This window comes from Impatiens glandulifera, chromosome 1 (genome assembly GCF_907164915.1).
Source record: "Impatiens glandulifera chromosome 1, dImpGla2.1, whole genome shotgun sequence".
Taxonomy (NCBI): domain Eukaryota; kingdom Viridiplantae; phylum Streptophyta; class Magnoliopsida; order Ericales; family Balsaminaceae; genus Impatiens; species Impatiens glandulifera.
The window spans coordinates 152871705-152893856 of record NC_061862.1 but is presented as its reverse complement, the minus strand read 5'-3'; the positions used below and the strand labels follow the sequence as shown (position 1 = coordinate 152893856).

The following is a 22152-nucleotide window of genomic DNA, read 5'->3' as shown; positions in this document are numbered from 1 at the left end:
CACAATCCGACCCAAGTATCCATTTACTCTCACATATATCCAAATTAACCACAACTCTCGACCCGGCAATCCGGACACTTTAAAAATTAAGCATCATTATATATATATATAGATTTATATAACTCGTTATGTTTTTTTTATTATATAAATTCAACCAATTAAAAACTCAAATAACTCAAATCAAACACAATTTTTATAAAACCCAATAAAATCCTCCAAATAACTAATATCAAACAAGTCCTTAAGATCATCCAATCTCAAGTATTTTCATTAACTTCATTATTTAAATTTATTAATTATGCCAACAAAAATATTATATTTGTTCTTTAGTTATATATTTATAACACTATAATATAATATTTTTTTTATACAGAGACCTAAATTGATATGAAATTTTTAGGAGATATATATTATGTGTTTTTTTATATTTTATCTGTGTTTTTTTTTTCTTGAAGTACTTTAGCTTTTGTATAGGGTTCTGATTTCTATATTTTGTTATGAATTATATGTTGTTTTTAATTTATTAGATATAATGTTTTAACTTAATTTAGTATTTTTTAAGACATTGACATTGATAATTGTAAAAATAAATGAGTTGTTCATTCAATTTTCTCTTGTCATAGTTAGTAGCGACCTTGAGGATTGGGGTACCCTAAGCAAAAAAATAAAAATTTCTTATTCTTTTTAAATTTACTAGTTATATTTTGTGTTATATTAAATAAATAAATATAATAAGTTTGTATTATTTCTAACAAAAGTAACATGTACAGTTTATTTTGTTAGATACCATATTATTAGTCGTATAGCGAAAGCATCGTTAGTGTTATTGATTTTAATTTTTTTTCTTATTTTGGGTGCCTGCTCGAGCGCCTAACTAGCCTTACGATCATAATATAAAAAATTTCATGCACATATATATTATTGGTAAGAATTTTATTGTGAATAATACTCATCCAAATAACGGGAGTTTGAATGAAAATTTTAACTTCCAAAATTTCTACCTACAACAACAAAAAAAAAAAAAGGAAATAGGAGAACAATTAATTGTATCAATTTTTTTAAATTTTTTTTTTTTATCGTAAATATTTGTATTGTTCTACTTAAATAACAATTTTTTTTTAAATAATTAAATTATTTAAATATAATATAATTTATTTATTTTAGAAAATATATCAATTTGTACAAATCAAATAACTAACTTTACAATAATATATAGAATAATGTTATTTGAAGTAACTTCAATTACCCGAACAATTCTTTGGCCTGAACAAATTAATTTTGTAGTAGTTCTTGATTATTTCTTTTAAACTATTTCTACAAAATTACTTCAACTTCTTATCTCAATTATTGACTAAATAAATATAAAGACTATAAACAAAGTTAACAAAAGAAACCACGACCACTGGTAATTTGCGACAATTTAAAAAATAAAAAATAAAATAAAATGAGGATTTTACATATTTAAAAAATTAACATAACTAGTATTTGTTAATTTTTAATGAAATAAAATAAGTTTTATCTAAAAATAAACTAGGTGAAAACTTGCACAATAAGTAGTCATGTTTGATTTTTATAAAAAAATTATATAATGAACTTAAAAATTAAGAACTTTGAATAATTAAATATTAATAAATATCTCACAAAATTAATAATAATTTAGATTTTATTCAGAAAATATAAATTAAATTAAAAATATAATATGTCTATGCAAACAATAAAACACTGATTTGCACGAACACAATTTTTTTTTGGGAGGTTTCATTCATCAATATATTATTATATTATTTAAATAATTATATATTTAACTTAATATTAAATTAAAATAACATTTCATCCTTCAAGGCATTATATTTATTTTTAATAATACATAATTAACTTATTACATTTAACAACTAAATAATTTTAATTTAAAATGTTCCAAAAACAATAAAATTAATAGTATACTATTCAAATAAAACTTATGTGGTATGATATAAATTAATAACGGTAATAAATTATCACTTATAATTTAATTTAATTAATATAATATAATAAAAGAATAATATATTTAAATAATATAATAAAAATATAAAATATGTCCTCTAATTTAAATTTAAATAAAATAAGAACATTTATATATACTTCAAAAATATAATTTCTTTTGTATGACGAGAAATGATAGAATATGAAATTGGGAAGAGAATGATATATTGTATTTAGGGGTGAGCGTTGAGTGGATTAATCCGAAATCCAATCCAAATCCTAAATACTAATTCGGATTGGATTAAGATCAGATCAGATTGAGTTCGGATTGAATTAAATCGGATTGAATTAGGATTATCCAAATGATCAAAACTATCTAAATAAAAAATTATTTTTTAATTTATTTTTTTTTTAAATTAAATTTTATCTCAATATAATATATATTTTACCTATCATCATTTTGACAACGATATTTTATTTTATTTTTTATTTTTTTTATTATTTTTATTTCAGATTCAAATTTAATAATAATAAAAAAAAAATTTAAAAAATTTAAAAAAAAATTGTTTAACTAATTTCAAGTTGATATATATAAATATTTTTTAGTTTGGACTATCCAAAGTATTTTCCATACCATCCTTATCCGTATTAATTAGTAAAATGATTTGAATTACAAATTGAATAATTTTAGTTTAGATTTAAAAGGATTTGTATCATTACATTTTTTTTTGTTGAATAAATGAAAAATATTAAAGAAATTATTTTATAAGCCAATTGTGCCGCTAGTAGTTACCTCCCAATTATTTCTCTTATAGAATTAAAAATATTAAATTAATTTTGTTTTCACACCAATTAAACATTCATAATAATACTTTTAATCCTTTTTTTGAGATATTTTCACTCTCACATAAATAATTATTTTATTTTAAATATTTTGACTTCTAATCCTATTTTGAGATATTTTGCACAAATTAACAAATCTCTTACACTCTCACATAAATAATTATTTTATTTTAAATATTTTGTTCATAACATTTAAATTTATTATTCCCAATTATATGCAAATATATTTTATAATATTTTCAAATTTATACTTAATAAAATTTGAATCTTAGTATTTTTATTATGAAATAGAAAATTTTAATCATTAAATTTTTTAAAGTTGTTAATTTATATTTATTCTTTTTTATAATTAAATAAGAAAATAAAATTTCATATAATCCAACTCTATCCACAAAATAATCCTTAATTTATTATTTTATATCCGTTTGGACAGAAACATAATGTTTGATTGATGTGGGGCCCACAGCATTGAGGATACGCGTGTTGGATGAACAGAAAGAAATCGTGTCCGTTGCCACGTAAGAAGGATTGGATGATGATAAGACAACTTTACTCTTTTTTACGGTAATAATAATTATTTTATTTAATCCTAATAATAATAATAATGCATCATATCCTTATCATAATATATATGACATGTTTATAATAATAAAATAAAAATTATGACACATATATTATTATTATTATATGAAATTGACTAACTATCTTATTCATTTAAATTTCTGAAACAGTCGAGAAATGTTTACATAACCCAACTGTTTAATTCACTAATTAATAGGCTATTTATGATGTTTGACTAAAGTAATTAATGAAGTAACCCTAGCTAAAATGTTAGGTGAATTCATTTTTAATTAAATATACTCAATTTTTTTTTTATTAAAATGAAACATATGAACTCCTGAAAAATTCCAACAAGGTCATGCCTAACAATCGTATTTATAATAATACAAAATATAAACAAATTGATGGAAAACATTAAGGTAGGAAAACGAGAAATTAACTCATGAACTAACTTATGTAAGTGATTAAATGTAAAGAATGTCTATTATAATTAACTCGAGAATTGGACGAATTACTCTACTAAGTGTAACAATTTTATTTTAAAATGTAAAACATTTTTGCTAAAAATTGATAGGCAACAAAGAATCAAATTTGCAAATGAAACTATTATTTTAAATATATTAATTAATGGAATAGAAAGCAGCATAACAAATAAGGGAGATTCAATGAAAAAAATAAAATTTAGAGCTGAACTATAGTTTGAATAATAAAATATTAATAAATTCTTAAAAATATATGTTTTTGGTCAATTGTATCATTAGAATGTTGATTTAGACTATAAAATATTCTAAAACATAATTTAATTAGTTATGTATTTATAAATTTATTAATATTTCCAGATGAGCCAATACTATTTGAAAAGATTTTTTTGGTAATAATTTGGGGTTGTCTAGACTTGGATGATAGAAGTGATAAATTTATTTAAAAAAAATATTTTTTGTTGTCAAATTTCTCATTTGAGTGCTTATAATCTTATATAATTGAGTTATTAATCTTAAATATAACTTAATTAGTGATATATTAATAATTTTTTTTTGGTATTGGGTCCAAACTCAACCACAAAATATTATTTTGAAATCAGCACTACCGGTTATTTTATTTTATTTCATTTTCGTTAGAAATCCTATTGGGTATCCAACTGAAAGTCAATGTGCTTAATTTGAGGCAGACATAAATTTATGTGGGTGTGATGTACTATTAATAATTCTAATTTGTTTATATTTAAATATTTGTGCTCATATGATAGGAAATTTGAAGAAGTGACCCTAAAAAAGGTTAAATATTAAATAAGTTGGTGACTAATACATAAATTAAATTGTGTTAAATTGTGTTGGTGACTATTTGATTTTTTTTTTTTGACGAAAATACATGTAACGCGAATGGGAGGATCGTCACGCGAAAGGAAGTATGTAAAAAGTCCAGAATGATCGTGTCATTCGCGTGACGATTCTGCCTTTCGCGTGACAATCATGCCCTTTCGCGTGACGATTCTGCCTTTCGCGTGACGATCCTGCATTCGCGTGACGATTCTGCCCCTCCGCGTGACGATCCTGCCCTTCGCATAAGAAGGAAGTATTTTCGTCAAAAAAAAATTCAAGTGGTCACCAACACAATTTAATTTATGCGCTGGTGACCAGCGCATTTAAGGCTATCTTTAGGGTCATTTCGTCAAATTTTCAAACGTGACTCTTTCTCCTATTGAATTTCAACTTCATTTTTATATCAAAAAACAATTATATGTTTCTTAATCTCAAACATTGATTTTGTTATTATTTACCTTTAATTTTCCATTTTAATTAGCCATTTCTCCAAAGGCTAAAGGCTAGCACGTTTTCTATAGATAGAGAATCATATCTCCCTTGAAACTTGTACACCTATTTGAGTCATTCATTCTATCACTTTGGTCAAAGAATATATTTATTTTTTTTGTTATAAAAAATACTCAATTCTCAGTATTATGAAAAAAAATGATGTTTTGTTAGGCGTTTCCTTCATATGACCAATAATATTTTGAAAAAAATTACATTAGTCATTTTGGTTAACAAATTATTTTGAATTATAATTATAAAAAATTCTATACTAAATAAGGTAAGAAATTACTCTATAGTTTATTATACTTACAAACAAAAGTCTATATAAAATAAAAACCACTATAAATTTTGATTTATTATCTACATATACTTCAAATTGTAACTTGAAATTTTTTCTAATATAAGTAATTATAATAAAATAACAATTTTAAATGTTATGTGATATTGATATTATTGTATATTATCAATGAAAACTAAATACCAATTGAATGAATACGAGAGTGTGTTCCTAATACAACTTTTTTTTGTCTTTTTATTTATTTATTTATTAAATTAAGTTTATTAAAGAAAATTCAATTGAATGAAATGGAAATGACTCCTAATTACTACATAAAAAAATAGATTACAATTGTAAACTATTTAACTTGTTTGAAAGATACTCTTATTATTGTATTTAATTAATTAATCTTTAATTCAGCATACCCATAGGACAATAAATGTACTAAATAGACACGTATATACAAATACATGTTTACAAAGGAATCCAATTTTAAATGACTATTTTTTAAATATTAGTATAGGTATATAGAGTTGATTTGAAAACAAATAATTCCTTATGACATTTTCAAACATCTTCTATAATTGATTAATAATTCAAAGAATAAATGATGGAATTAAAATTGAAGGTTGTAATTCTAATTCATAGGTTTGGTTGACTACTTAAAATTTTAAATTTAATTCTATCATTCTTAATTCACTCTCTTAAATTAGAAATTGGAAATTCAATATTTATTTTTTTTAAATATATTTTTAAACAAAAATATCTTATTATTTTATTTTACAAATACGGTTAATATGTTGAACCGATAAATATATATTTTTAATTTATAAAGTTAAAATGTCGAACCGATATCTTTTTAATTTAATAAGTTAACATTTCAAAATGATATATTATTTTCTGAATTTAGGATTTTAAATGTTGAATCGTTATTTTTTTTTAGAATTTAAGAATTTAAAATGTTGAACCGAATTATTTTATTTTAATTTAGTAAGTTAACATGTTAAATCGATATTTTTTTCTTAATTAGAATCGAATCTATAAAATAAACTCTTAACCCTATAGCTATCATGATAAGTTGTGTCAAACGACTCAATTAACAATATCTTAATAATATAGTACTCACAATATTTTTTATTATATTTTTTTCTCAAACATAAGAATAAGAATTAAAGTTGAATTATAATTTTATATTTTTTCTAAACATAAAAATTGAATTGTAATTCAATGTTAACTATGGTAGAATTGGAACAAAAATTTTAATTTCAATTCTAATTCCACCTCCATCCAAACCTACATTTAAGTGTTTAATGGTTTGATTTTGTACTATTACTTTGTGTTAGGTATGTAATGACTTGTACTTATTTAGTTGTTTTTACATGGGCATGGAAGTTGTATAAAAGTGGATTAGTTACTTTTTTTATTTTTATGTTTTATTAGAAAAAGCAGCTTAAAATAAATGAATGAAATGTATTTTAATAGTTAATTCTAATGATTGATATGAGAATAAAATGATTGAGGAGATGTCAAACTATTTGAGAATTTGATTTTATTTAAAATACATTCAACAAGATCTAAACCTGAATAAATTTAAAATTATTCATTAAGATGAAAATAAGGGTAAAGATAATATAAGTTAGATAGGGTCCATAATCCATATATTGACTTGATTAAAATAAAGTGGTTATTATAGTGTCAGAATTATTAATTGGGCCCAAACTTAAAGGTAATGATGCCACGATGAATAAGACTCGTAGATGCTGCCTGCCTGCTGACCATCACTGTTATCATAAAACAAATGCGAGTCCTAATCATCATATTATTATTTACTATTATAAGATTTTATATCATGGGATTTTTATAATATCCTATTCTTGTATTGTATTTAAGTAATTACTATTATACTTAATTTAATCCCGAGTCTTAAAAGAGTCGTCAATTTAGGTTATTTAGGTTAGGCCAGTTGGGTTGGTCTATCCCGTCAAACGATGAGTTTTGGTAAATAGACCCGTCCCGCCATGGATTGACACGTATGAACCGCTCTCATTAACACTGCTAACAAAACCACCAAGTTAATTCCAAAGTGTATAATCAAAACCCTAAAATCCCTCCAGCAACAAAATATAGACAAAAGCATAAAATGAAAATTAATACAAGGTCAATAGTTATCAATCGAATAATATAATATACGTTAAGGCACCTTAATTATTGATTCTTACAGCCTAAAACTAAGTCAACAACTGAAAAGCATAAAAATAGGATAAACTAAGTCAGCCTAAAAACAAGGCACGTCAAAGGAAATAAAATAAACTGCTACTGCTAACTGCTATTACTACTAACTACTACTAATACTAACTGCTATTAAGACTTAGTCTTTTATTTTGCTAATACTTAATTTCTTCAACAAACTCTCCCCTAAACTGAATATCATCACTTCAGTTTATACTCTGCATCCTGCAAATTCCAAGTTTTGCCCTGAGTTTTTCAAATGACTCCAACTTCAATGCTTTCGTCATTATGTCTGCAGTCTGTTCATGTGTTGCACAATATGCAAACTCAACTTCCCCATCATTAGACAGCTCACGTATAAAATGGTATCTAATATGAATGTGCTTACTTCTACCATGTAACACTGCATTTTTAGCAAGCTTTATGGTAGATGAGTTATCACAGAACAAAGTAATACACTCATTATGAGAATAGAACAATGTTTTAAGCAGTCTTTTCATCCACACTGCCTGACAAGCACACAATGCTGCAGCTACAAACTCAGCTTCTGTAGTAGATAGTGTTACAATAGGTTGCTTCTTAGATGCCCAAGCCACAGCCCCTTTTCCCAATGTAAAAACATAGCCAGAAGTGCTTCTTCTATCATCAAGATCTCCAGCATAATCACTATCTGTAAAGCCAACCAAATTTCCTTCATTTCCTCTGTTGTATAAAATGCCAAGATCCAATGTACCCTTTATGTATCTGATCACCTTCTTAGCTGCATTCAAGTGAATTTCTGTAGGTCTTTCCATGTATCGACTAATCAAGCCAACTGCATACATCAGATCAGGTCTGGTTACAGTCAAGTATCTGAGACTTCCTACTATCCTCTTGTAATTTGTAGCATCCACAGGAGGTCCCTCTTCATCCTTGATAAGTTTAATACCTGGAACTATTGGATTCTTTACAGCATTGCAGTCCATCATCCCAAACTTATCAAGTATTTCAGTGGCATACTTCTTTTGACTAATGAAAATTCCTTTCTTGCCTTGTTGAACTTCTACACCCAAAAAATACTTCATTTTCCCAAGGTCTGTCATCTCAAACTCCAGCTTCATAGACTTCTTGAAATCCTCAATCAAGCATTCATCATTCCCAGTCACAACAAGATCATCAACATATAAGCTCACAATGATGATTCTATATCTTGATACAACCTTGATAAACAATGTAGGTTCTGATATACATTTTTGAAAACCATCTTTGACAAAATATGAGTCTATGCGACTATACCATGCCCTTGGAGCTTGTTTGAGACCGTACAAAGCTTTATTCAACTTATAAACCTTGTGTTCTTCTTCCTTTTTTATGAAACCTTCTGGTTGTTCAACAAAGACTTCTTCATCTAGCTTTCCATATAAAAATGCACTTTTTACATCTAGTTGAAAAACAGTCCACCCCTTTTGTGCAGCAACAGCTATAACTAACCTGATAGTGTCCCATCTAGCCACAGGTGCAAACACTTCATTGTAGTCTACTCCATACTTTTGTGCATACCCTTTCACTACAAGCCTAGCCTTGTGTTTCTCAATCTCTCCTTTCTCATTCAACTTCGTTTTGAATACCCATTTCACCCCAATAGGTTTGGCTCCTTTAGGAAGTTCAACTAAATTCCAAGTTGAATTCTTCTCTATAGCTTGTATTTCTACTTTCATTGCATCTGTCCAATTTGAGTTTGTTACTGCTTCTTCAAAATTAACAGGATCTTGAGAGACAAGAAGAGCTAGATTCACATTTTCTTCATCTGAAATATCTTCTCCCATCACATAATCTTCTTGCCATCTAGGTGCATTTCTCAACCTTATTATAGGTGTTCTTTGGTTTTGAATTGTAGATTCTGGATTATCTGATCCACTGTTTGTATCTTGATCTGATCCATCATCACTTTGAGATTTATTCTGTACAGCAACATCAATTTCTTCTAATATGTCACCAGCCCATTTAAGTTCTGTCTCTCCATCTTCATTCCAGTTCCAACTTTTCCCTTCCTCAAAGACCACGTCTCTACTAATGACAATTTTCTTAGTAACTGGATCATACAAACGATAAGCCTTTGACTGGTTGCTAACTCCAAAGAACACACAACAATGACTTTTGTCATCCAGCTTAGCTCTCTTCTGATCTGGAACATGCACATGGCCAATACACCCAAACACCCTCAAATGTTCCACTGATGGTAACACACCAGTCCAAGCCTCTTCTGGTGTTTTCCCTTTAACAGATTTAGTGAAACTCCTATTTATCACATAAACACACCATTGCACAGCCTCTGTCCAGAAAATCTTTGGAACATTTCTTCCTGTCATCACACTTCTTACAGCATTCATTATAGTTCTATTCCTCCTCTCAACCACACCATTCTGTTGAGGAGTATAGGCTGTAGTTAACTGTCTTTTAATTCCTTTACTCACACAGAAATCATCAAACTCTTCTGAATTAAATTCACCCCCTCTGTCAGTACGTAAACATAATATTGATTCACCACATTCTTTCTCAACTAAAGCCTTAAACTTCTTAAACATTTCAAAACTTCCAGATTTTTCAGCAAGAAAATAGACCCACAATTTTCTACTAAAATCATCAATAAAACTAAGAAAATACCTCTTTCCACTTGATGATACTGGTGTAATGGGACCACACAGATCTGAATGAACTAACTGTAATTTCTTGGTAGCCCTCCATTCATTCTTCTTTGGCATTTTTTGCCTCGGTTGCTTACCAACCAGACATTCAGAGCAAATGTCCTTTGGAATGTTGATTATAGGCAGCCCCTTCACTAACTTCTGATTTTGCATAGTTTGTAAGGCTTTGTAGTTGAGGTGACTGAATCGACAATGCCATAACTTGACCAAATCTTCTGTGACTGTTTGTAGACAGATTGAGGATTGAGGATGAGTGACAGTCTTTATTATTATGTCAAATCTGAGAACAAACAATCTGTTTGCTGTCATCATTGATGTGAGTATCAATCCCTTTTCTGGATGAAAGATCTTACATTTGCCATTCTGAATTAGAATTGAAAGACCATTTTCTGAAAGTTGCCCTATGCTCAACAAATTGTTTTTGAGGTCTGGAACATAAAAAACTCCAGAAATTGTATGTTTTTGGGCTCCAATATGCATCCTTATACTTCCTTTACCACTAATTGTAAGTATTGATCCATTTCCAAGCTTGACAGTACTATTAAAACTTTGGTCTAGTTGAGAAAACCAATTCTTGTGTCCACACATATGATTAGAGCAACCAGAGTCTAAGAACCATGATTCTTTTGGCTCTAGCTCAGATATTTCAGTCTCTTGATTTTCTGCATAAGCCATCAACAACATTTCTTCTTCTTCGTTAAATTCTGCATAATTTGCCTTATCTTCCCATGATGGACACTCATATTGATAGTGTCCAAGTTTGTGACAATTGTAGCACTGTACTAGATCCTTATTTCTAGGTACTCTGCCTCTTCCTCTTCCTCTACCTCTAAGTGAACCTCTTCCTCTTCCCCTGCCTCTTCCTCCATCTGGTACATATGCACCAAGGGCATGTTCTTCTCCCTTTTCTGTCTTCTTGAACTTATGCTCATGAACAGATAATGAGCTTTGCAGCTCATCAATTGACATTTGTCTTGTATCTCTTGCCTCTTCGATTGCAACCACCACGTACATGAATCTCTCGGTTAACGTCCTGAGTATCTTTTCCACCACCAGGTAGTCGGGCATCACCTCACCATTGCTACGCATCTGGTTTGCCACAGCCAATACCTTTGTAAAGTACTCCTTAATCGTTTCACCTTGCTTCATTTCAAGCACTTCAAACTCTCTTCTCAAGGAGTTCAACAACGACCTTTTAACCTTTTCATTTCCCCCAAATTTCGTTTTCAGAGAATTCCAGATGATGTTTGAGGAACTTCGATCAAGAATCTGTTCGAACGTAACCCGATTGATTGCCTGGAAAAGGATATACTTTACTTTGCAATCCTTTGTCGTCGCCTCAGCAGAGGGGTTCTCCTTTTCGATTCCATTCTCTACGATACTCCATAACCCTTTAGCCATCAACAAATTTTTCATCAATTCACTCCAATGATCATAGTGTTGGCCGTCGAATTGAGGAACTTGGACGAGACTACCCTTATCGTCACCCATGGCTTCTTTGATAAACACACTAATTTCCTCACAAAACACTCGTGTTTAGTTTTAGGTATATGGCTCTGATACCAATTTGTAGTATTCAGAAATAAAATGTAGTAATTTGATTGATAAGAGATTTGGCTTAAATAGCCTTACAGCCTAAAACTAAGTCAACAACTGAAAAGCATAAAAATAGGATAAACTAAGTCAGCCTAAAAACAAGGCACGTCAAAGGAAATAAAATAAACTGCTACTGCTAACTGCTATTACTACTAACTACTACTAATACTAACTGCTATTAAGACTTAGTCTTTTATTTTGCTAATACTTAATTTCTTCAACAATTGACACGTATGAACCGCTCTCATTAACACTGCTAACAAAACCACCAAGTTAATTCCAAAGTGTATAATCAAAACCCTAAAATCCCTCCAGCAACAAAATATAGACAAAAGCATAAAATGAAAATTAATACAAGGTCAATAGTTATCAATCGAATAATATAATATACGTTAAGGCACCTTAATTATTGATTCCATTGTTAAAATAATATAAACCCATTTTGGTTATTTAGTGATAAAAGCTTGGACTAAGTGATTTATCATCATTATGTCTTAGATATAATAAATGAAAACACATCCATATTAATTGAAGTGATAATTCGTGATTATGAAGTACATTTTAGATGACATCGTATATGCGTGTTAGTGACTGAGTCAACTTGGCTAAAACCAATCCCAATATGTTGCGACAGTTGGGTACCCAAATTGATATTCTTTTTAATATATTTTTGTGTTAAAAAGAAAGATATATAATATTAAAACGTTAAAAATTATAAAAAATCAGTATAGTGTAGTTCATAATCGAGTTTACTAAATAGTTTTAGACTCTAGGTTCAAGATAACCCGGGGAGGGAGTGATCTTAGGCGATCACCTAATTCGCCTTACCTTAAGGCCGGTCCTATCTTCCGGAACAATATATTTTATAGGCACAACATAGTTGGGATGACATAGTTATATATGTTGCCAGTTCGGAGTCTTGGGATTTAGATCTAATTTGGGCATAATTTGTGGTTATGGTTTGTCTCGGCTTGTTAACTTATTATTGTCAAATTATTCCAAATTATATAAAATTCAGTAAATTATTAATAAACTTTAATAAACAGAACACAAACAAATACATATTATAAACATTAGAAAGAATAAATAAAATTCAAATATTTAAATATTGTCAACAATAACAATGGTATTTATAAAAATAAAAATAAAAAACTACATATACCCAATAATAATTACAACACCAAATAAAATTAATTTAAAATATTAATTAATAAAGGCCAAACGTTCACTCCTTGTGTTCTATCACTCCGGACTATCACAACAAGGCACGTTTGGTTCAGAGAGAAAAACTTTTTTCGTTGAGAATGATTCGGTGTAAATAAGGATGGGTCGGTACGGTATATCTTAATATTTTATTCATACTTTATACCTTACCTAAATTTTGGTATGCAAAAAATGCATACCTTTATCTTACTTTGATTTCGATATACCTTGTTTTGATATACCTTAATTTCGGTATACAAAAAATTCACACCTTTACCTTACCTTAATTTCGGTATACCTTATTTTCGGTACGGTATCGGTATTATACCTTTGATACCTAAAAAATATATTAATTTAAAAAAAAATTAATCTAATCGGTAAGGTAGAGATTGCATATATTTAATAATATTTCAGTATAATTATATTTTGATATTATTAAAAAATTATATTTCTATAATTAAATTAATTTTAAATTTATTTAATTATTTCCTTATAAGTATTATATATATATATATTTATATATATATATATTAACTTATAAATACTATTTTGGTATTTCGGTATATCTCGATGTACCAAAATTTTAAAAATCTCATACCTTTACCGCACCAATAATTACGATATCGGTATCATACCTTACTTTTTTTTTCGGTATACCTTAAAAGTCGATATTTTCGATATATTACGGTACAGTATTTTCGATATACCTTTAATATCGGTAATTTTCCCCACCCCTAGGTGTAAATGAGCCAAGTTACTCGTAAGCCGTTCAGTCAAAACTTAACTTTGACCTCGAACCGACTCATTTAATATTCGAGTTGAGCTCGAACTCATATAATATTTGATCGATGACTTGTCAAGTTTTTTTCGAGCCTTATACTAAATAATATACTTTTTTTTTTTTATTTTAATATTAAAACCTAAATTTTAAAACATATATTTTGTATTTACTTTCTACCCGTTCAAAGTTCACATGTTAGCCCCCACATTAATATATCATAATGTCCAAAAATTAAAAATTAAAAAACCTAATTCCCTAAATTGTCATAGTTAAAATACATTATATTATTATTATTATAAATATAATATTGCTTATAAATATATGTACGGAATATATTATATTATAATAATTATATTTTCACAATATTATCATATAATTCTATTGTATTCTTTTTTTTTTTCTTTTAATTTTTCACATTTATTCACAAGTATTTTTTCATTTTTATTATTTTTTAAACTTATTTACAAACACTTTTCTCTCTTCACCATTTTTCCACTTATTCATAAACACTCTTCTCTATTTTAAATTATATCATTCGAGAATTAGTAAACTCAAGTTATTCAACATTTATTTCATTGAATAGGTACGTAAATTTAATATTTTCGTTTTGAGAATAAATTTTGGTTTGAGTTCGAGCTCGAATTCAAGCTTGAGTTTAAAATTTTAATTTTAGTTCAAGCTTTCGAGCCGAGTCGAGCTCGAGATCAAATTTATAAACTCGTTTGAGCTCGAGTTCGAGCCGAGCTAATAAATACTTAATCGATTCGAACTCGAGCTCAAGCTGATTTGAGTTTGACTCGGCTCATTTGCAGCCATACACACGACCATGTTAACTGCTCGTATCAATTTTCCAACAATTGAAATTTTATAATTTCCTCCCATCAAATGAATTTCGTGTCAAATCCTATACTACAATTCCGTCCAAACACAACCTCATTAGGTATTCTTATTGATCTAAATTTGTCACAAAAAAAAACCTTTTAAATTCCTCTCGAGCTAAATTTTCAACTCAAATGACGACCCATTTCACCAAACATATTAAAACCTTCCGTATCGCTAGTAGATTAGGGGAAAACCACATCAAGAACCTAAAGAAAACAATGGAAAAATTGGTGAACTGCAGAAAAACTAGTTGGAAAACCGATTTTATTTTGCTACTCAGCCTATCTGTTTCGACTTTTCAATCGTATTGACCAAAAAACATTGGTTATATCGGTAGAACATATTTAATAAAATGAATCAAAACGGTGTTGTAGATATTAGAGGAGATGCAAACATGAGTGGAAGTCGATTATGGATGTTTGTTATCTCCTTATTTTAATATAGTTTGGTATTATTTAACCTAAATAATAGTTTATTTGACATGAATGATTCCTAAAAGATTATAGACTGTATTCTCCTTTAAATAGTCCCTCATAGGTGGCTCAATTTTTGTTATACATACATTTTCACAAATAATTAGGTGAGATACTCTTTTCAAACAGATTCTAACTAATTTTTGTTTAAACTTTTTCTTTATAAAAAAGGAGACCCCATTTCTTTCTTTTCCGATAGATCGTCTGAAAGGAACAACAAAAATATCTTTCTTGATTAATTCCTTTACTCCTCATTCTTCGAGAATCAGAAAAATTATTTTCATGTTAAATGTTGTAATGCATGAGAAATCATTAATACCGCATAACCTAGAGATACATGTATTTTTTAGTAAAAAGTTACTCGGGCATGGTCCTTGCAACCCGGGATTCAAAGACTTTGATTAGCTAGGGTCATTACAAACATACATAACAAGAGGTAGTATAATCAATCTGGAGCACCTTTCCAATTTTAACTAGGTCATTTCTATGTTATATATATATATTTTTTTTTATTAAAGATGATCTAATTAATAAAAAAAATTGTTTAAGCATAAGTGCACAATAAAAAAAAGTATAACATAAAAAAGAGTTAAAAAGTAAAAATACAATTAAACATAAAAAATACATTGACTAAAAGGTTTTCAAGAAATATAATAAGATTTTCACATTAATCCACGTATTTTTCGAATCTATTCTCGTACATCGTCGTAATAATGATATTGTGAATAATATTTACGGATTATTTAATGGTTAAATGTTCTCAAAATTCTTTTTAATAAGATGGTTCAAAATTTTTTTTTATAAAGACATAAATCTATATTGTAAGTTGTTTTTTTAGCCATCTTGATCGATACTTCTCAATAACCATGACTTTCAAATTTCAACATTTTTCTTGAATCTTTTAAGATCACAAAATTATAATGAGGATAGATTTACTACTCAAACAAGCCTTAACTAATAAAATGATCCACCGAACCAAGTACAAACCAGACAAAATAATCAGGAGTGCAGAAAGGAGTCAAGAACAGACATATCCTCTCTCTTTCTTATTTATTTTTGCTTCAATTTTTATGTTTATCTATCTGCATTTTCACCATAGATACTAGAAGAAAACATTATAAAATTTGTTGTTTTCTTCTTTGTCCTGTCTCACTCAATACGCGGCGATTGTTCCTTAATTTACATGCATGATGACACCTGTTCTTCTACATGCATCAACCCACCACCCTTACGTGTACTATCTTATATTTCATCCCTATCCTTCTTTACTTTTTATGTATAAATAAGAGAGCTTCATTCACTCTTAATCATTCATCACCCACCCACTACCTGTTCGATAAAATGCCAATGGCATCTAAATCAAGGCTATCCCCCTTTGTTTTCTTCTTCATCTTCCTGGCGCTAGCTACTACTCTAGCTATAGCCAAGGAAGACCCTGAGCTGCAGCAGTGCAGAGAGAAGTGCCAATACCAAAGGGGTTTTGACCAGCAGCAGAAGGAACGGTGTGTAAGCCAATGTGAAGATTACAGCAGACACAAACACGGTGGTAGTAGCCATGATGACTTGTTGTGGGGGAAACAGAAAAGCCCAGCGGAGAAGCTGAGCGAGTGTCGTCAAACATGCGAGAGAAAAACTGATCAACAACGTCATGATTGCAGAGACCAGTGCTGGGAGGATTACAAGCGACAGGAAAAGAAACATGCCGGCGGCAGCAGCGATGCAGAAGAGTTTAATGTAATTCATCCCACAAGGGAACCCGAAAAAAGGTACTCTCTGATTTTGATCATAATATCTGCATGTTGTCTGATAGATACAGAGACAGATCTCTAATCATAATTCTAATTGTAATGGTTCAATATATAGGTACAAGGAGTGTATCGAACAGTGCAAAAGTAAGGAGGGGAGAGACATAGAACTGTGCCATATCCGGTGCGATAAGCAGAGGAGGAAAGAGGCCGGGAGCAAACATGAGAACCCAACTCACCGAGGAGAGGAAGAGGAAGAAGAAGGAGAAGGAAAAGAGAGGGAGAGGAATCCATACGTGTTCGAAGATCAACACTTTCAGACCAAGTTCGAGACAGAGCATGGAAGAGTTAGGCTTCTTCAAAACTTTGCAGAAAGGTCAAAGCTACTCGTCGGCCTCGTCAACCATCGCGTCTCCATCCTCGAAGCGAATCCCAGCACTTTCATAGCTCCATACCATACTGATGCCGACGGCCTCTTCTTCGTGGCCGAGGGTAAAGCAACTATAAGCTTGGTTCGTGAGGACAAAAGGGAGAGTTTCAATCTGAAGAGGGGAGATATCATCCGAATCCCGTCCGGTACAACAGTCTACATGATAAACAGAGCTAGAAACCAGAAACTCGTTGTGGTGAAGCTTTACCAGCCCGTCTCAACCCCAGGCCATTACGAGTCATTCACCGGTCCCGGAGGTAAAGATCCCGAATCCTTTTTCAACGTTTTCAGTCCAGAACTGCTCGAGTCTGCTTTCAACGTTAAGAGGGAGAAAATTCAGAGGCTGTTTGAAAAACAGAACCAAGGAGTGATCGTGAAAGCTTCTGAACAGCAGATTAAAGCCATGTCACAGCACGAGTCAGGTGGTGGAATCTGGCCATTCGGAGGCGAATCGAAGGGTCCTTTCAATCTGTTCGAGAAGGCTTACGCCTCTCAATCTAAATCAAACCAATATGGACAGTTGTTTGAGGTTGCTGCCGATGACAACAAAGACTTGCGCGAACTGAACGTTGGCGTATCCTTTGCCAACATCACCAAAGGATCGATGACAGCCCCATTCTACAATTCCAAGGCCACAAAGATAGTCTTAGTGATCCGTGGTGAAGGTTATTTCGAAATGGCATGCCCTCACTTGTCCAAATCTGGACAGCAACAACAACAACAACAGCACTACGAAAGAGTGAAAGGGCAGTTGCGAAAAGGCGTCCTCTATGTAGTACCTGCCGGACATCCTGTCATCACGGTTAGTCATGGCAGTCAGAACCTGGAACTTCTCTGCCTCGATGTAAACGGCTTGCAGAACGAGAAATATACATTAGCTGGGCGGAGGAATATAATAAGGCAGCTGGAGAAGACTGCGTTGGAGTTGTCTTTCGGCGGGGTACAGGAGAAAGAAATCAGGGAAGTGTTCGAGAGCCAATCCGAAGAGTTTTTCTTCAAGGGACCATCTCAATCTCAGCAGATGCAGCAGGAAGATGGTTTTGCTGCTGAATGAATCAGTTTGAGTTTGGCCTAAGGTTTTGTGATCTTTCCTTTAAGCCTATGTAGTAATGTAATCATAAAGAGGGTGTGGTGTGTGTTCTTAGTTGATGAAAGCATCTCTACACATGTGTAATCTTCCATGATCTTCATGAACATAAATAAAATAGAGATGCTACTGTTTTTTTTCCTGCATTTGGGTGTATGTGAAGGAAGGAACTGAGAAGAAATTTTGTTCGAGCTATATAAATAAACATTGTTCTACTGGTCATCTTACTAAGATGCATATATAGATTTCCTTTTTCACAAATCACTTCAAAATTGATAAATATTTCATCTTACTAAGATGCATATATATAAATAAACATTGTATTCTTTGGTGACTGGAAAATGAATACAGGATATTGATGAATCAATAAACTTGTTGATAGTAAGTTTCCTATATATTAAATAGTACCTTGGCAATGCCAAGTTCATTTTAGGATTGGATATTGTTTATAATAGTGTTGATATTTATGTTTTGATCTTGGTCTTCTAATGAGTCTAGTCTTAAGCACTTTGATTGCTTGAGCTACGTACTCAAACCATGTTTGGTTGCCCCTGTGATTATTGGACCCTCTTTTCATTTAGTTTGTTGAGCTCTCTTTGATGTTTGTAGCTTTTGATGGGTGGGGAGTTCCTGAAAGTGTGACACATGACTCGAAGTAAAGGATCTCATCATTTTCTTTTGGATGTTGTGATAGGGCAGTCCTAGAATTTTAATTTGTTATAAATTGGGTAGTTGTCTTTACAATTTTGCTTCTGAACATGATGCTCTTGGCCATTGATTGAAAATCAATGAAATTGTCTTTTTTTAATGTTCCTTTTTATCAATTTCATGATCTAGAATCATTTAATTATATATTTTTTTTGAAAAGATTTTTCATTTAATTTTTTTTCCAAATATGGTATGAAACAATTGAATATTTTGGTATAATTTGTAATAATGGTTTTTAAGAGATCAAAGTTACGTGTTTTAAATGAAAATAGAAGACACTACTCAAGTTCGGGGACATTCTAACTTTTATTTCTGGCGACTAACTTCTCAATTCCTATATTATAAAAAAAACAAATGAATAAAAATAAAATAATAATGCTTAAATGATTTGGAATATTTATATTGATTTGGCATGTTAAGAATAAATTATTTGATATAGATTTATGGTTAATGATTATGTCTTGTACTTTAATTTGTTCATTATGTGTTTGAAAACATAAGCTATAAGATTGAATGTCATAAGTTAATTAAAAAATTGCATTTCTTTATGAGTTTTTTTTTTTATATTTTATATTAATTCATTTATTTCTTTTTTATTAAAGTCATTTCATCGACATGATCAAAGTCCTATAGACAAGTTTTAGTAATTTTTAAATTTTGAAAATGTTTAGCTTAGATTATGTAACTAGTTGATATTATTTTTACTTTGAACTTACAAACTTTAGTATTTTCTTTGCATACTTGTGGGACTTGTGGGTTCACATGTGTTTTATTATTTTCTTGAGTGGTCTGTATTGTTTTCATATATGCAAGTATCTAAAACCTTTTACATTTTTTTTCCTAAGTTGGAAAAGTAAAATAAAAAGAAATTATTAGAAAAATAATTAATAATGGTATAGATCCCAAAGGAAAAAACATAAAAACACAGCAATAATGAGCTCAAAACATTGGTTGAAACATTATATATATAAAATAATAATAAAGAAAATAATAGTAAAATAAAATATGTTTAGTGGCGCGTATTTAAATTTACCGGCCCAAATATAAGCGTTGCTCCCACATTATGACTCTTCCGACACTATATTATGCGCCGGTAAAACTTCCGACGCACAAATGCGCCGGTAAAATTTCCGACGCACAAATGCGCCGGTAAAACCTCCGACGCACAAAAGCGCCGGAATAGACAGATTATTGCGTCGGAAAAATTATTATCTCGTCAAGTACTTTCCAGTATCTCATTCCACACCATTTATAAAATTAAAATAATCTCTCGTACAATGTTTTTTTGTTTTGACTAAGGACTTACTTGTGAGGAAGCCTCCAAAATGTTTTTTTTTTTGAGTTTATCCATCTTAAACTTAGAAAGAATCATAAAGTTGTGAGTAGAAATCTGTACATTAAACCATTAAAACAAGTATAATTCTGTAGAAATCGAATTCATAGCTTGCCCCCTCAAATGTTAAGAGGTCAGGCCGGCTCTCAGAATGGGAGGCCCATCCAAAAAAAATTGTGTGGTGTATCAAATTAAAATATAACTAACTAACAAAAATAAAATATATAATTATAATATGAATTATATACACACTTTCATATTATATATTACAGATATTAATAAAAGGAAAGGATTTAATTAATTCATTATATATAAATAATAATATAAATTGTCGCGACTAATTTGTTAGTGTTTAGATGACTTCAATTGTAGGTGTTAATTTTTGAATGTATGTATTATTTTGTCATTGGATTTATCAAACTAACTAAATTAAATTATTTTAGATTAATAACTTAAATTTTGGCAGTGATGAGGTTGAAAAATATTAATATTTTAATGTATGTATTTTTGTCATTGGATTTAACTAACTAAATTAAATTATTTTAGATTAATAACTTGAATTATTTATTAAAAAAAAAAGGTGTGACAACTTTTTTTTTGACCTCTTTTAAAAAAGACGAGAATCCTCGACGCGTCGTTTAAAAATAAGTTTTGGATCAATGCTAACTTTGGTTTAAATAGAATCGGTACATAATTTTTTTTTTAAATATTAACAAAATATATTTTGTGTGTTCAAAGACAATTTAGAAATTATATTTTATGGTTCGGAGCTTGGTTACACTCGGGAAACAGCCTTCGCGTTTTATCCTCCGTATCCGTCAAAGTTACGGTCTCAATTTTAAATTTTTGGACAATTTTAAAAAATATTATTCTTACACTTTTTTGTTTGTTAGGATTTGGATCCTCAAACCTGAACTAATTGAAATGATATATAAAACGCAAGAAAAGAAGAACACAAGAAGACACAAATTTATAATGGTTACTAAAATGAGCTACATCCACTTCAGCAACTACCAGATTTCATTATGAAAATAAAAAAAATATATAGTTTTTGCCTCACACTTTATCTCTCTAGAATTCTGTTTATTCCATCAAAACTCTTAATAATAACATATTTTTAGGAATTCAAAAAAAAAAACATATTTATAGGTAAACATCCAGTTAATAAAACCTAAATCATTTTTGGTTAGGCCCAAGCCCAAATCCAAATACAAACCCAATAAACTCTAATTATTTATTGTAGAGTTTATTATAAGTGTAGACTTCATAACTCAACAATCTCCCAATTGGAGACTAAATTCATCCTCTCTCGATCGGTAGCGGTTCTCCATCCGATTTCTTAACGAAGAAGATCAGTTGAAGTTGGACACAACTTCAGTTTCTCGTTTCTCACAACTTTCATCAGCATATCAACTAGATTCTCACTCCCTAAAATATTTTCAAGAGCTAACACTCAATCTTCTAAAGCTGATCAGATGAAATGATAACGAACTTGTATATGTTTTGTCCTGCCATGATAAAAAGGATTCTTTGCCAAATGAATGACA

At 29.7% G+C, this 22152-nt stretch overlaps 1 protein-coding gene across 1 annotated transcript; it reads left to right on the top strand.

Annotated features, from left to right (window-relative positions):
- The first annotated feature begins 16634 nt into the window (after positions 1-16634).
- Positions 16635-18531, top strand: LOC124911593 (vicilin Jug r 6.0101-like). The gene is made up of 2 exons (XM_047452099.1): positions 16635-17068; positions 17166-18531. Exons 1-2 carry the CDS (start codon positions 16644-16646, stop codon positions 18529-18531), a joined length of 1791 nt encoding a protein of 596 aa, XP_047308055.1. The 5' UTR covers positions 16635-16643.
- Positions 18532-22152: the final 3621 nt, after the last annotated feature.

What these genes read in the sequence shown, in the direction of transcription:
- LOC124911593 (XM_047452099.1), top strand. Translation starts at nt 16,644, where the DNA reads ATGCCAATGGCATCTAAATCAAGGCTATCCCCCTTTGTTTTCTTCTTC. An exon ending in ACAAGGGAACCCGAAAAAAG is followed by an intron (nt 17,069 to 17,165) that starts GTACTCTCTGAT and finishes TTCAATATATAG; the next exon opens with GTACAAGGAGTGTATCGAAC.